The 12792-nt window shown below is 36.4% G+C and overlaps 1 protein-coding gene across 6 annotated transcripts in view; it reads left to right on the top strand.

The window, feature by feature from the left end:
- YLPM1 (YLP motif containing 1) overlaps window positions 1-11154 on the top strand; it is a 39101-nt gene extending 27947 nt beyond the window's left edge. For 3 of the 6 annotated variants that reach the window (XM_074909964.1, XM_074909966.1, XM_074909968.1), the window contains exons 18-21: window positions 2792-2843; window positions 8021-8151; window positions 9936-10115; window positions 10479-11149. In XM_074909964.1, the coding sequence (XP_074766065.1) occupies window positions 2792-2843; window positions 8021-8151; window positions 9936-10082 (330 nt within the window). In that variant the 3' untranslated portion in view covers window positions 10083-10115; window positions 10479-11149. Of the gene's footprint in view, window positions 1-2791; window positions 2844-8020; window positions 8152-9935; window positions 10116-10478 lie in introns of all 6 variants that reach the window. The other 3 variants (XM_074909970.1, XM_074909967.1, XM_074909965.1) reach the window with 3 other exon arrangements.
- Window positions 11155-12792: the final 1638 nt, after the last annotated feature.

A 12792-nucleotide genomic window follows, 5' to 3' on the forward strand; every position in this document is an offset into this window, starting at 1 on the left:
AGCATTATCAGTGGAGCGTGGTGACATGCCTCTTACAGACATTTATAAATTGCAGTACACTATAGTGCTGTCTTCCAGATTATTTAGGAATTACACCGAGGGATGGGAAGAATGGGTAAAGAGTAATTTAGCTTATTTCCTTTCACATGTCTAAAGAACTCTTCTTGACTGTCACAGTATATGACAACAGTTATGAAGAAGTATGCTTTCTCTGCCAAAATTTGCTGACTTTGTCAGTAGGTATTTCCAGGTTGAGGGATTAGGTCTCTTGGATAAATGAAGGTCAGAGAACTGCCCTGAGGGGCTGGCATTTTTAGGTATGTATTTAAAAGTCTGCGGAAGGCTTCCTAATATAACTTCTTGGTATGTGTTGGAGCTGCAACTGATCAGTGCTTGATAACTTGAACGTGTCAAATCCCAGTTCTCACAACCAAGCAGTTAAACTCCAATAAACAGGAAGTAACCAAAAATGTCTGAGATGAGCAAAGTCCTTTTTCTTGATGGAAATTTACTGTTCCTCAGGAGTGGCAGTTTAGAAAGCAGTTGAAATACAGAATTTAAAAATAAAGCTTAGGAAGAGTGGATCTTAATAAACATCTGTTTTTTTGCAGCATGACTCATTTATTCTCTTTACTAAATTATTCTTTGGCACAGAGTATGAAACTACATAAAGTGTGGTTAGAACATTTCAAAGATGCATCCATGTTTACAGGAATATGGCTGCTAGCCTCATTTCTTGGAAATGAGCTATATCTAGAAGAGAAAGTTGTCTTTAGCTTTTGAGACATCTGTGCATAAATGTGTGTGTATGTGTGTGTGTTTATGGGCTCTGGGGAATGTCCTAATGTACAGTACATGTAACAATAGGTTTTTTTCTTTGAGACAAGGAGAAAGCTTGGTTGTGAAAACTATGCAAATTGTTAATAACTAAAAGTAATCTACATATAAGAATGTTTTCAGATTCACAGGAGATGAAAACTAGCAAATAATTATCTGTTGTATCTAATGTCTGCTATTCAGTCACCTCTCAGAGAGGTATGTCAGACAGAAAGGTGGAACAGTACACTGTATTTGGTATCTGTTGCCTTCCTGAGAGCAGTTGGTAAGGGTTCTTCAATTCATTTTGCTGCATTTAATCCTGTGGAAAAAGAGAGGTCTGAAGCTCCTGCCATCTGGCAGATATCCTTGAAATATCCTACTGTCTTGTACCAAAGGATGAAGCCTGAATCTTTTCTTATCCTATCTGAGGACCGGGATATTGTACAGATTCAGCACACAATAGGTCGTTTCACACCATCAAAGTCACTCTTTTGTTGCTATTATCAACTCCCATAGGGTTGTTTGTAGCATTCAGACGATTCTTGCTTTTCTGTGCTTGATGGTATGAATTATTGATGCATTTAACTTAGTGTTCTAATCACTATATCACACATCCCTTTGTTCAATACAGGCTGTTAGTTGTGGTGTAAACTTTCTGAGCAAGTTTTAATGTGCAACTTGGTTTAGAAGTATAAACATACATATATACATAAAGTTTATTTGTTACAATATTGCAGCACAAACTGTTTTAGTTTGTATTAATTACAGACTTGATTAAAAACAATAAAATACAGAGATCTGACAGTCTCAAGTCACTGCTAATATGCTTGATAGAAAAAAGGTCTTTCAAGGATTTTGGAAGAGCAATGCTGAACATAATCAAAAGCAATGTAGCTCTCTGAACAGTACGCTCTAATTTAGTAACCTTTAGCATTAACAAATACACATATATGTTTACCACAGTGGAGGCAACATATAAATAGAGCAGGGAAGAAGTTAGTGTAATAAAATTGATCTGTGGATTGTTCTTGTTGAAATCTTCTAGAGTAGTTCTTTTCCCTCTCTATTAAAAATCATTCTTAAAATAATGAAATTCTCCCAGGGGTTCCATTTCACTACATTGAGCTTTTCATGTGATTGCAGAGAAACATCAGTAGTTTTATACCCAATCTGAACAGCTGAAATGAGTTATAAGGGGTTGCTTAGTAAGGATTTACTTGTCCAAGAGTATAAAATGAAAAGATGACAAGCAGATACCTAAAATACATTTCTCCTAAATTTAATATCATTATGCTAATTTACAAGGAACAAACTGGCTAAAGATCATTACATGTAAAACACATGATGACATTATTTCTAGGGAAAAAGTGTTTTAAAAAAATCATTGAACTAAGAGGGGTTTTTTTAAATTAAGAATAATACTTAAATATTAGTGATTCAGTAGATACTCTCATTTAAACAAAAAAAAAATTTTGTTTAGTGTGGACTAGCCACTCAGACAAGAGTTTAGTATGCCCCTTCGAAATGATTATTAAGCGAAGCTTGTGTGTAGTAAATCTGGGAATATATTCTTGGAAATTTATGACTGTGGTAACTTTTTCATTTGTATTTGTAAAGCTCCGCATATTCTTTATGTGAGATAAGTTGTGTTGCAGTAACTTTGCCACCTGTGATAATATAGTATCTGTGCACACAGTGCCATTGCTGTCTGTTAGACTCATTCCGGAGTTCTGTGTTTGCAGAGGGCAGCACTCTTGTAATGATTTGCAAGGGCTGCTAAAATCACTGAATGGGAAGTGGATGCAGAAGTTCTGAAATACTGAGTAATTTGTTTCCTTCATCTGATAACAAGAATTGTGCCTTACAAAAAGAAATACCTTAAGATCCCATTGTAATGCTGTTTCCAGTTCAAAAGTGATATGCATGTATGTGTCTCTCTAATCCTCCGAGCTTCTCTCTGTGTATGATTTAGGGTTACATTCCGAAAAGCAAATGGGAGATGGACACTTCTGAGGCAAAGCTAGGTGGGTATTTTTTTTTTTCCTGTTTCTTATAGTTGGTATCTGATGATATTTGCAAAACCTGAATTTTCGTTTTTACTGTGCCTCCTTACCAAAGACAAATAAATGTGTTGATCTCATACATGTGTCTGAAACTGCAAACACATCTATACAGAAATTTGTCTTCTGGCAGAAGCAAGGGAGTTACGACAACCATTGCTGTTTTATATACTCATTAATTGTTCTTCCATCTGTTCAAGGAAAGTAGTTTGTCTTAAAATTTTAAAAAAGCAGTATTTCTGTTCTTTATTCTTTATTCATCTCTTCCGTATTACAAAAAGCAAAGAGTCAACTTACATTGCATTGCATTCTTGTTCATACTGCATACCTTTTTTTCAAGCTTAAATGTCATCAGTAACTTCTTACTTTCTTGGAGACATGCCTAGTACCTAACTCTGTTGAAGATGTTTCTCGCTCTCCAAAATTGACAAGTATGAGGACAAAGTAGTGCCATGCTTTGAAACTGATTCTGAATTATTAGGCCTCAGTGTATCTTTTCAACAACTCAGATGCTGAAAAAGTTTATTATGCTTTTCAGTTCCAGGAGTGTGCTAGAAATCTTCTTAGTAGGATGCAAAATGGACTTTCCAGGAGCACAAGGGCACTATTTTTGCTGCACTTTTTGTTCCAATTAGTGCTGCTGGTTGTGTTAAACGTAAGTGCTAATATTAGGATTCTGTCAGTCAAAAGCAACTTACAGGCTGAAATGTGTGTACCACAGCTGTGGTGGAAGGTGTACACGTGGAAAGAGATTTCTAGTCATTATAATCAGTTTGGTTTGGTTTGGGGTTTTTTTTCCTGAACAGTAATGGTTCTAAGTGAAGATTTTATCAGTGCAATCTGCATAAAGCTGCTATTTTCTGTCATGTCTGTGAGACGTAACAAATATCTGAATGGGACACAGCACACCTTAACTGTTTGAGGTTTGTTTCTCTGTGTGTGGTACAGTCCTCTGTATCATTACTTTCCAATAACCGAAATCACAACTGCACCGTAGAAATCACATTAGAATTTTTGTCAGCCTTTCTTCTTTTGCTGTTAACTACTTAGCTGCACCATCTCTTCTGCTGCTGCATTGTCTTTTAAGTCATTTAAATTTTTATGGAATATATTGACATTGTGGCACCTACAGTACCACTGGAGGAGCCTTGTACTCAATGATTCTGACACATCAGACAGATAGGAAGTTAGAATTAATTCAGGATTGCTCTGCGGTTTTGTTATGGGAGTTGATTGTTTTAATATCTTAAGATTATTTCTTAAGTTTATAACTATTTTTTTCCCCAGTTATATATGAAATCATAGTACTGGAAAACTGCATTGTTGAAGAATGTGCTGATACATTGTGTTGTGTTCCAAATAACACAGACTTCTTTAAATACTGAGTTCTAGGAACAGGTGTGTTGTGCTGCATACAGTGAACCCTAAGTCATCCTGCACATTTTACAAATATCACAGGAGTCCAGTGTGTTCTGAAAGTATTTATGTGTAGTTTCTAGCAATGTGGAGGCTGTGACTGCAGAAGAAATTTACATACAGCTTTCAAAATTTCCCTCTCTCACCCTCAGATACTGCTAACAAATAGAAACAAAGAACTGTGTTGTGTTTCTTTCCATATGAAAACTCCATAATATAAAATACAGGATTTTTGTATGGCTACCACATAAACTAGAATGGGAAGCAAGCAGCAGAGTCAGTTTTATGCTAAAGTAAGTTACTTGCAAGGCTGTTGCAACTTGAACAATCAAACTCCATTAACAAACTGGATGTTAGCATGCTGCAAGACACAGATGGAGACGCTGAGGTCTTTCTGTTAAATCTGTATTCATGATTTTGCTTTTATAACTACCCTCTAGATTAATTTTTATAAATATATATTTATAAAAATGCAAATTTATAAATATAAATTTAAAATAAATTCTGACAGAACATACATTTAGAAAAAGCCTAGCATTCCTATGTAATAAATGCTGTTTCTTTGAAACAAGGGCAAGGGCAAACAACTTTCAGCTCAAGGTATGCATTGTAAGCACTTGCAGTCTGTGAGTAAGAATTATATTTAATTTACAATAAGATGTTGTTGTAGATGACCAATTAAAATTATTTCCTGAAAGGCATGTAAACTGTGGTATGCATATGTTATTCCAAAGTTGAGTTACTTCCTGGGAACTGGCCTGCCCATTAGGTTTATTGCGTTAGTCCCACAGGGCACACATTTGCAGAAGTGATGTAAGTGCAGAATCCAAAACCAACACTGTAAGTCTTGTTTTGTTGTTGTGTTTTGTTTTTTTTTTCTGAATAGATGATGTTACAGGAAAGCACAATAAGATCTTGCTGTTTGTAATAAACCTCAGAAAAGGTCTGAAAAGTTCGAATTCTTTAGCTGCAAGGCTGGCTTGTGACAATCACCTTGCCATTCACCCCAGAGCTCTTGCTTTACTTCAAATTTACTTTGGCAGGGGTGATGCATTCTTCTGAGTATGTGTGTGGTATATCATTTCCTTATGTGTTGTGAGCACACAGCCACATTTTTATTCTAAGGATTAATTGCTGGTCTGTCTCAGTGCATAGCACACATGGGTTCTTGTATATAAATTTACAGAAATGGACTTCTATTTTTAAAATTCGACTATATTTGAAGTGTTTAGCGCAATACTGCTTCAAAATGTGGCTTAGTGGGAAGTTATACAAACTTTCAGGAAAGAATAAATGAGGTCTGGCATAGCTGAAGTTTTGATACCATTGTAAAATTTGCTCTAGAATGCACATAACGTTTTACATAAAATTTTGTGGCTTTTGTATGAGAAGGGCAAAAATTTAGCTGATCGATACATTTAGTTTTTGAAGGAGCTAATTAAATCAGTTACTTTCAGATGCTTTATTATTAAAATTCTAAAGGTGAGTTTTTAAGTTCTGCGAGTTTTCAGAAATGCTGCTACTTCGTTGTTTTTAAATGGAAATGCTAAAATGACGTTTGAAAGTTTAACACTAAGTAATCATCTGACACAAATATTCACAAGCACCATTGTTACAAAATGACACCTTGTCTCATTTTCAGAAAAGCATATTCTGAAATAATGCTCTGTGGCAGGCTTTTGACATTTCTGTAGTGTTTCTACTACATGGCACATGTACCTTGAATCACAATAGTATGGATGGAAGCAGATCCCTCTGGAAAGGCAATCCAGCTTCAAACATGCAAGGAGATAAATTCTGTGTAGCAGTAACAAAAGGAACAGAGGGGAACCTCATACTCTGAACATCTCCTGACTCCTCTGTTCATGTTTGAGAGTTACACCGTTCTTGGTGATTTTTTCAGTCGGTCTGTGTGCAGCAGGGAGTGAGACTGAACTCTCTTCTTCCACACTGTTAATGAGATGAGCTTGCATCATAGCATGTTGCCTTCCAACAGGAATATGTCTGTGTACAGATACTTGCTGACAGAGTTCCTGAATTTTCAGTTAATGTTCCTGAATACTCCTCAATGCATTTGTTGCTCTCCTTCTCATTGTTACTTTTTTCTGGAAACTGTTATGCTATGAATGATCTATGCTGATTGATCTGAAAGTAATACTGAGGAATAGTGCAAGTACATTATGTGCTGGAGTAACAGAGGAATATTGTATAAATCAATTTTGTCTTCTAGAGGGAGTGCCGTCTTTCTGTGGAGATTGAGCTTCAAATTTGGCAGATTTAATTTAGAGCAAAAGAAGAACCTTAACTGAATTGTGTAACAAGATATAATGTAACAGATATAAATATTCTGTACAGTTTTCTTAAATGGCAGAGGGGATTAAAATGTTTTCTTAGAAGAAATTCTGTATCTGTTCCAGGGAAATAGGGCAAAGGTGGAGTCTTTAAAGATTTTAGAGTTGTATGAGGGAGAAATTACTTCATTAGTTTATGGCATTTAAATTGTATTAGCATGTCTGCATCACCATTGCCTCACATTATCTCCGTTGTTGCTCTTTTCTCTCCCATATTAAGCAAAAAATCTCATCTCTGAACTGAGCTTCTTTAAATACATACCTTTGAACATTGTCTTCTGCTATCCAAAAAAAATATGCTGCCTTATATTTGGTTTATTTCTGAAGCCCTTTGTGGGTGAATTGAATTATATCAGTGACTTCTGAAACACTGACATCACTGGAAATGGTTTACAATGTATAACTGCCAAGCGTAGTATTCCTTCTGCATATACTTGAATTGTTGGCTTATAAAATGGTAGCATATATCAACAGAAGCACTAGGATTTCCTTTGACTTCTAAGGCCGTTTTTCATTTTCATGCTTTCTTGTTCATAATCTTACAATGAATACTTCATCTCGTTTCCGAAAGCAGTTTGACACATAATTTCAGGAAGGTGGTGTTTTTTCACTGAAAATAAGTGTCCAAAGAGGAACAAAATTTTAGAACATAGGAATGGAATTGTTTTTCCTCATGCCTTATTGGTTCAATAAGAGAAAGAAGAAAATTATGACTTGGACAAATGTACTGCTCAAATATTCATGGCTGACCTCTTGCATGATTAAACAAAAGATTCTGAGATATTTTTTTTTTTTTCCAGTCCTGGAGGATTTTTTGAGTGTGTTTTCCTTATGGGGAGAGAAAAAGAAAGGGGAGGATCAGGATTTCCAAGGAGCTTTTGTTTAGCAGAAACAGAATCTTGAAAACTGGTCTTTGATGCATTTAATTATATGATCGTCACTTGTTCCCTGATACTGCGTGTATGCTATGTTTGACACAGTATTAAACCCCAAATTGGGAAAAATGCTACAGCTTTAGTAGTGTGTTCTAATACAGAAAGGTGGATCTGTGGTTCCTAGCTATTGTTGGCTATATTGTACCTGTAAGGACAGACTCCATATAGTATGAACATCCAGAAGAGCAAGCTTTTCCCCCTCATACAGATAAAAAGACTGTTACTGCCACACAGTTAATATGAAAGATCAATAAAACTTGAAAATGGTGTTGAGTCTTCTTTAGTTTATTTCAACTCTCATCATTCCACCTGTCAAGACAAGCTGGATATACAAGTTCTGCTGTTCATTCTTTTGAAAATTTTTTCCACTCTCGTCTTGTTTGTGTGAATAAGAGAAAAAAATTCTTCTTTAACTCTGAGGCTCTGTGTTTGTTCTCAGACAAGCTGGATGGTTTGCGGACTGGCACTAAAAGGAAACGTGACTGGGAAGCAATTGCCAGCAGAATGGAAGATTATCTACAGCTTCCAGATGACTATGATACACGTGCTTCTGAACCTGGAAAGAAAAGGGTAATAAATTTTCAAATGACTTACTGTGTGTATATGACCATTTAACAGTCTCTGTGAAAAAAAGTTTGTATCAAGTCACTCAGTGTCTGTGAATATGGTAATTTCACTTGACTCACTTTTCATTTTATTGTTTTTTTAGTTTATGTAAGAGAATATTCTTGAGAGTAGGGTCTTCCAGAGGTAAACAGATTGATTATAACAAAGTGAGGAATTGTAGATAATGAAGATGGCATGGCATGGTCCCATTTCTTTGAGGGAGATGATGCACTTTGTTTCAGAGCAACCTGAAGTCCTTTTCTTACGCTGTGTTTTGTGATGAGATAGTGTGATATATAGAGTGCCATTCCAAGACAAGATGATGATTTTATTGAACTATTTTTTTGTTAGGTTTTGTAATAAGTAGACAGTGAAACAGTATGCTGTTATTATGTACAAAAAGCTTCAACTGAGGAAAGTATCAGCTATGTAGATTTTATATCAAATTAAGTCTTGCAGATGTTATCTCCTTCATATACGTTGCATAAAACTTGGGAGATAGTGTGTAAGTGGTTGGCTTCACTTTGTATGTTCTGTTCTGAACACAAAATGCTACATTCTCAAATACCATTGTGGAAAAAAAGGGCAAAAATCATAGAGGAAGATGAAAGAGAGGTAGTAGGAAGAGGTAATTCTTTTTTTTTTTCTTGTCTCCAAAATAGATCAGCTTTTACCATTAAAAGTAATTTGAGTTAACTGTTAGTGTTTGGACTTTGCTTTGTTCTGTCATGTCAAATAGAAAACATGGGTAATACTGGACAGCATGTGTGAAAGAGGTGGAGTTACTAAGGCACTGGCAGCGGAAGTGATGGTGGAAGAAAACAGACATTGCTCACCAGCAGGAATGTCTGGGGAAATCCAGGTAGAATGTGGAATAGGGAGGTACTGGTGATAAGGCTATGTCCCCAAGTAACAAATTAGCCTGAATGGGACTAATCAGTTAGGATGTCAAGGAAGAGCTCCTTCACTTGATACTTACTGTTTTTTCTTGTCCTGCAATGGTGTGTTTCAGCTGAGTTTCTGGACTGTAGCACTTCATCATCACCTCTCTTACTCCCTCCTCCCTGTTGCACTCCCTCCCATTGGTGTCTGGGTTTGTGCGTGAGCAAGTGGCTGTATATGTTTGAACAGGATGGATACAAGTGATCTGCATGACCATGAAGAGCCACAGAGGAGATGGCTGCAGCTGTAAAAATGGGAGATAACAAATGCATTAGAAGTTATTTAGTGTAAAGAAATAGTGGAGAGGTTTTAAATAGAAATGTATCACAGAAGGTAGAAAATTGTCCCTCATTCACTCATTCATTGCTGAGTTGCTCTTTAACACTGCCTTTCTGAGTTTCATAGTCATCTTCTAGATGTTTCTATTGTGCAATTGAAAGACAGGTCATACAGAAAATAAAGACACTAAATTAATCTTTGATAATACTTCCTGCAGAAAACATTGCTTTGAACAGAGAAATAATTGTAGTAAGTACACTTCAGCTCTCAGAATTACAGCATTGAAATGGAAAAGGCTAGTCACCTATACCTTTCTTCTACTCCATGGAACACCTGGGATGTCCAATTGAAAATAATGTAACTGGTGTAGTTTCCATCTTTTAAGCATCAGAAAAGAAATTAATACTTGCCAGTTTGAATGAAAATTAGTAAAAATTAGAATTCTTGTACTCTTACTGCAATGGAAAGCCTACACTTGTCTCAGGATTTCTGAAGAGATTGTTTGACTGATAGTATGTTCTCCATAGGTGCGGTGGGCAGATCTAGAAGAAAAAAAAGATGCAGACAGAAAAAGGGCCATTGGTTTTGTCGTTGGACAAACAGATTGGGAGAAGATAACAGATGAAAGTGGTCATCTTGCTGAGAGAGCCCTCAACCGCACCAAGTATATATGAAAAAGAGGTTAAACAGAATTTTGTGCCTTTAAGGTAAGTATCTGGTCTTCCTGCTTGTTTATAGCCTTGATGGTTTTTCAGTTTTATTAAGAGTTGAGGTTGCAGTTGATGTCATTGTTAGAGTTCTCCCAGACAAGATTATGTGATTTGGAGGCTTGTGTAACAGGTGTCAGCTGTGCCCATGTCAGTGTGCACCCTCCTGTACAGCATCTAAAAATAAAAGGATTGTCAGCTATCAATCTCCAAACCGTATTAACAGGAAGATTATGTTTTCATTAAGAGTAGTTTAGCTGTGTGCCCGGTCCTGTCTAGTTGAGATTTTGCTTGCTATGTTTTAACTCTGACCATGTTAATTACTGTTTTATTTGGTGTAACAAACTTTTCCTTTCTTTACAGGCCATTTGCTCTGAGGAGAAGTGAACCAAGGTGTCATGAGCATCTTGCATGGGTCATGTCACTCTCACCTTCACAGTTTTTCTTTGTTACTTTGTTTCAGTAATTTTCTTGAGTTATTGGCAGATAAGCAGTGCCCTCAAAAAACCCCAATGAATCCCGCTGCTCCTAAATGAGACACAGTTTACTTTTTAATATTTTTGGAGGGGAGGGAGGGGGAGGGCCAGTAGTTTTAGCTGCTGTTTGTGGGATAAAGTGGAAGGATTAGACAGACGTTACCTCCACTGTACCATCACAGAATGTTTATCACCTTTGCTTTGTGGCCGTTATCGTTTTATACTGTATGTACCTTGTAGCTTATTGTATTAGGAAGCAGAACAATAAATTTCACTATAAACTGTTCTTGGTGGACCATATAGCATGGTTTTTGTTTGACATTTTAAATGTGGTCTTTGTTCACATGTTGACAGTGCTCAGAACTGTCCTTACCTGGAAGAGGTGCTGTGCTCATATTCTGGAATGTGTCCTGTCTTCTAGGTTTATCACCTGCTTTTCTTCTCATAGACAGCTCCATTAAGGCCCCAGATTTTGCTGGCCTTTAGGAGTCATACCATTCTCATTCTTCCTGGAGAGAAGGCATGATCGTTATTTTATGGATCCTAGTTTCTCTTATGTCAAATTTTCATTACTACGTGAGTATGAATTCTGTTGGATGGCTCTGAAATACTCAAGGTAGTAATGTATGAAAAACATTTCTTTAATGTTCAACTTGAAAATAGGTACTGTGGAGTTCTCTGGAGGACAGCCTAGAAAGCTCTTTTTGGTCTTACTATGTCTTTTAGTCCACACTGATCCCTATCAGGGTATTTCATTCCATTCATAAGTCTACTGTCTCATAGAGAAACATCATTAAAAGAAGCAACAAAGACCAGAAATTATACCCTTCTATTCATTTAATGTGTTTAGCTTGCTAAAAAAGATAAACAAATAGCAGCCCATACTATTAAAAGCGGTACAAATTCTTCATAGATGCTGGTACATCACTTCTGCACAGCATCAGTTTTGCTGATGAAAACTTTCTTTTGTCCTCTCAGGTTTTGAAGCGAATGCCTTGTTTTAACAATGTTGTAACCAAACAAAGTTTTTAAATCTGAAAATACTTGCTGTTTTTCTGGTGAACTGATCTTTTTCTCCTTTCTGAGGGAAGAAAATGAAGTCCTGAATTTCCTTCTCTGCTATTCTTTGTTGCTCTACTGAGTGATTACATTGTGGTTTGCATCTAGGTTGGTAAATCAGTGAGTTCTGGTGTGGTGGTAGTTCATGCTGCTACAGGAGAGCAGTGATGCTAATAGATGGTGTTGTTTACAATTCTAATGTTTTGGTTGATTGGATGTTTCTCAACCTTGTCTGTGGTGCATGACTGAAAGCTCTTTGGTAAATAAGGGAAATAGCTGAACTTGTCTTATGCCCTGAATGTGTTTTAATACAAGAAAATCAATCTCCCTGAATGCAGCATTTTTAAAATGGAAGGTGAATAAATATGCATTTTCTGTGTGCACATACTACTATGTAGCATATATACTTTCTCTTTTAAATGTGGCTACATACTCTTTGAATTCTGACCGAGAATTGTTGATGAAGGGAAACTTAACAGTTAACAAAAATCAGTATTGCTGTGGAAATCAAGCAAGCTTTGCTTTGGAGAAGTTACTCTCTCAGGTATGTGTAAAATGGGTTTCAGTCTATCCTCAGTTGTCTATAACAAAACTGGAGTTCTTATGACACGCTGTCATTACAAGTTGATGCTGTTTCTGGTCTTTTAAGAACCGATGATGGTTTTGTGTGTATTTTTGGTAATAGACCTGAACTAGATCCTTTTCTAACATTTTCCTTTCCAGGGTAATAATTCTGGAGCGTGCATCTGGATGGCGTGTGACAGAACTGATGGTACTGTTTACTGATTGTAACAATTTTGAAAATTATTTTAGCAGATAACACCCAGAGAGGTCACACTGTTTATTCTGTGGTACATGTAGAATTAGAGAGATGAGTGGAGATTACACATGAAGTTTACTTTGATGAGAACAGAGAGAAAATGTATCAATCTTCAAGTTTAGGGCAAAATTTCAGTTATGAAACAGTCCTGTTGCACACTGTTTGTCAGACTGTTTGATCAGAACAGGCTGAAGGGCTTGGGGTTTGCTGTTGTTGTTTTCCTGGTTCCGTGAAGTTCAGAACTTTTCTGTAGGACAGAAATATCATTCCATAATCTTTGCCATTTGTTTCAGTTGGTTTGAATGCTTAGCAGGTCAGTCTT

The sequence above is a fragment of the Athene noctua genome, chromosome 6, assembly GCF_965140245.1.
Source record: "Athene noctua chromosome 6, bAthNoc1.hap1.1, whole genome shotgun sequence".
Taxonomy (NCBI): domain Eukaryota; kingdom Metazoa; phylum Chordata; class Aves; order Strigiformes; family Strigidae; genus Athene; species Athene noctua.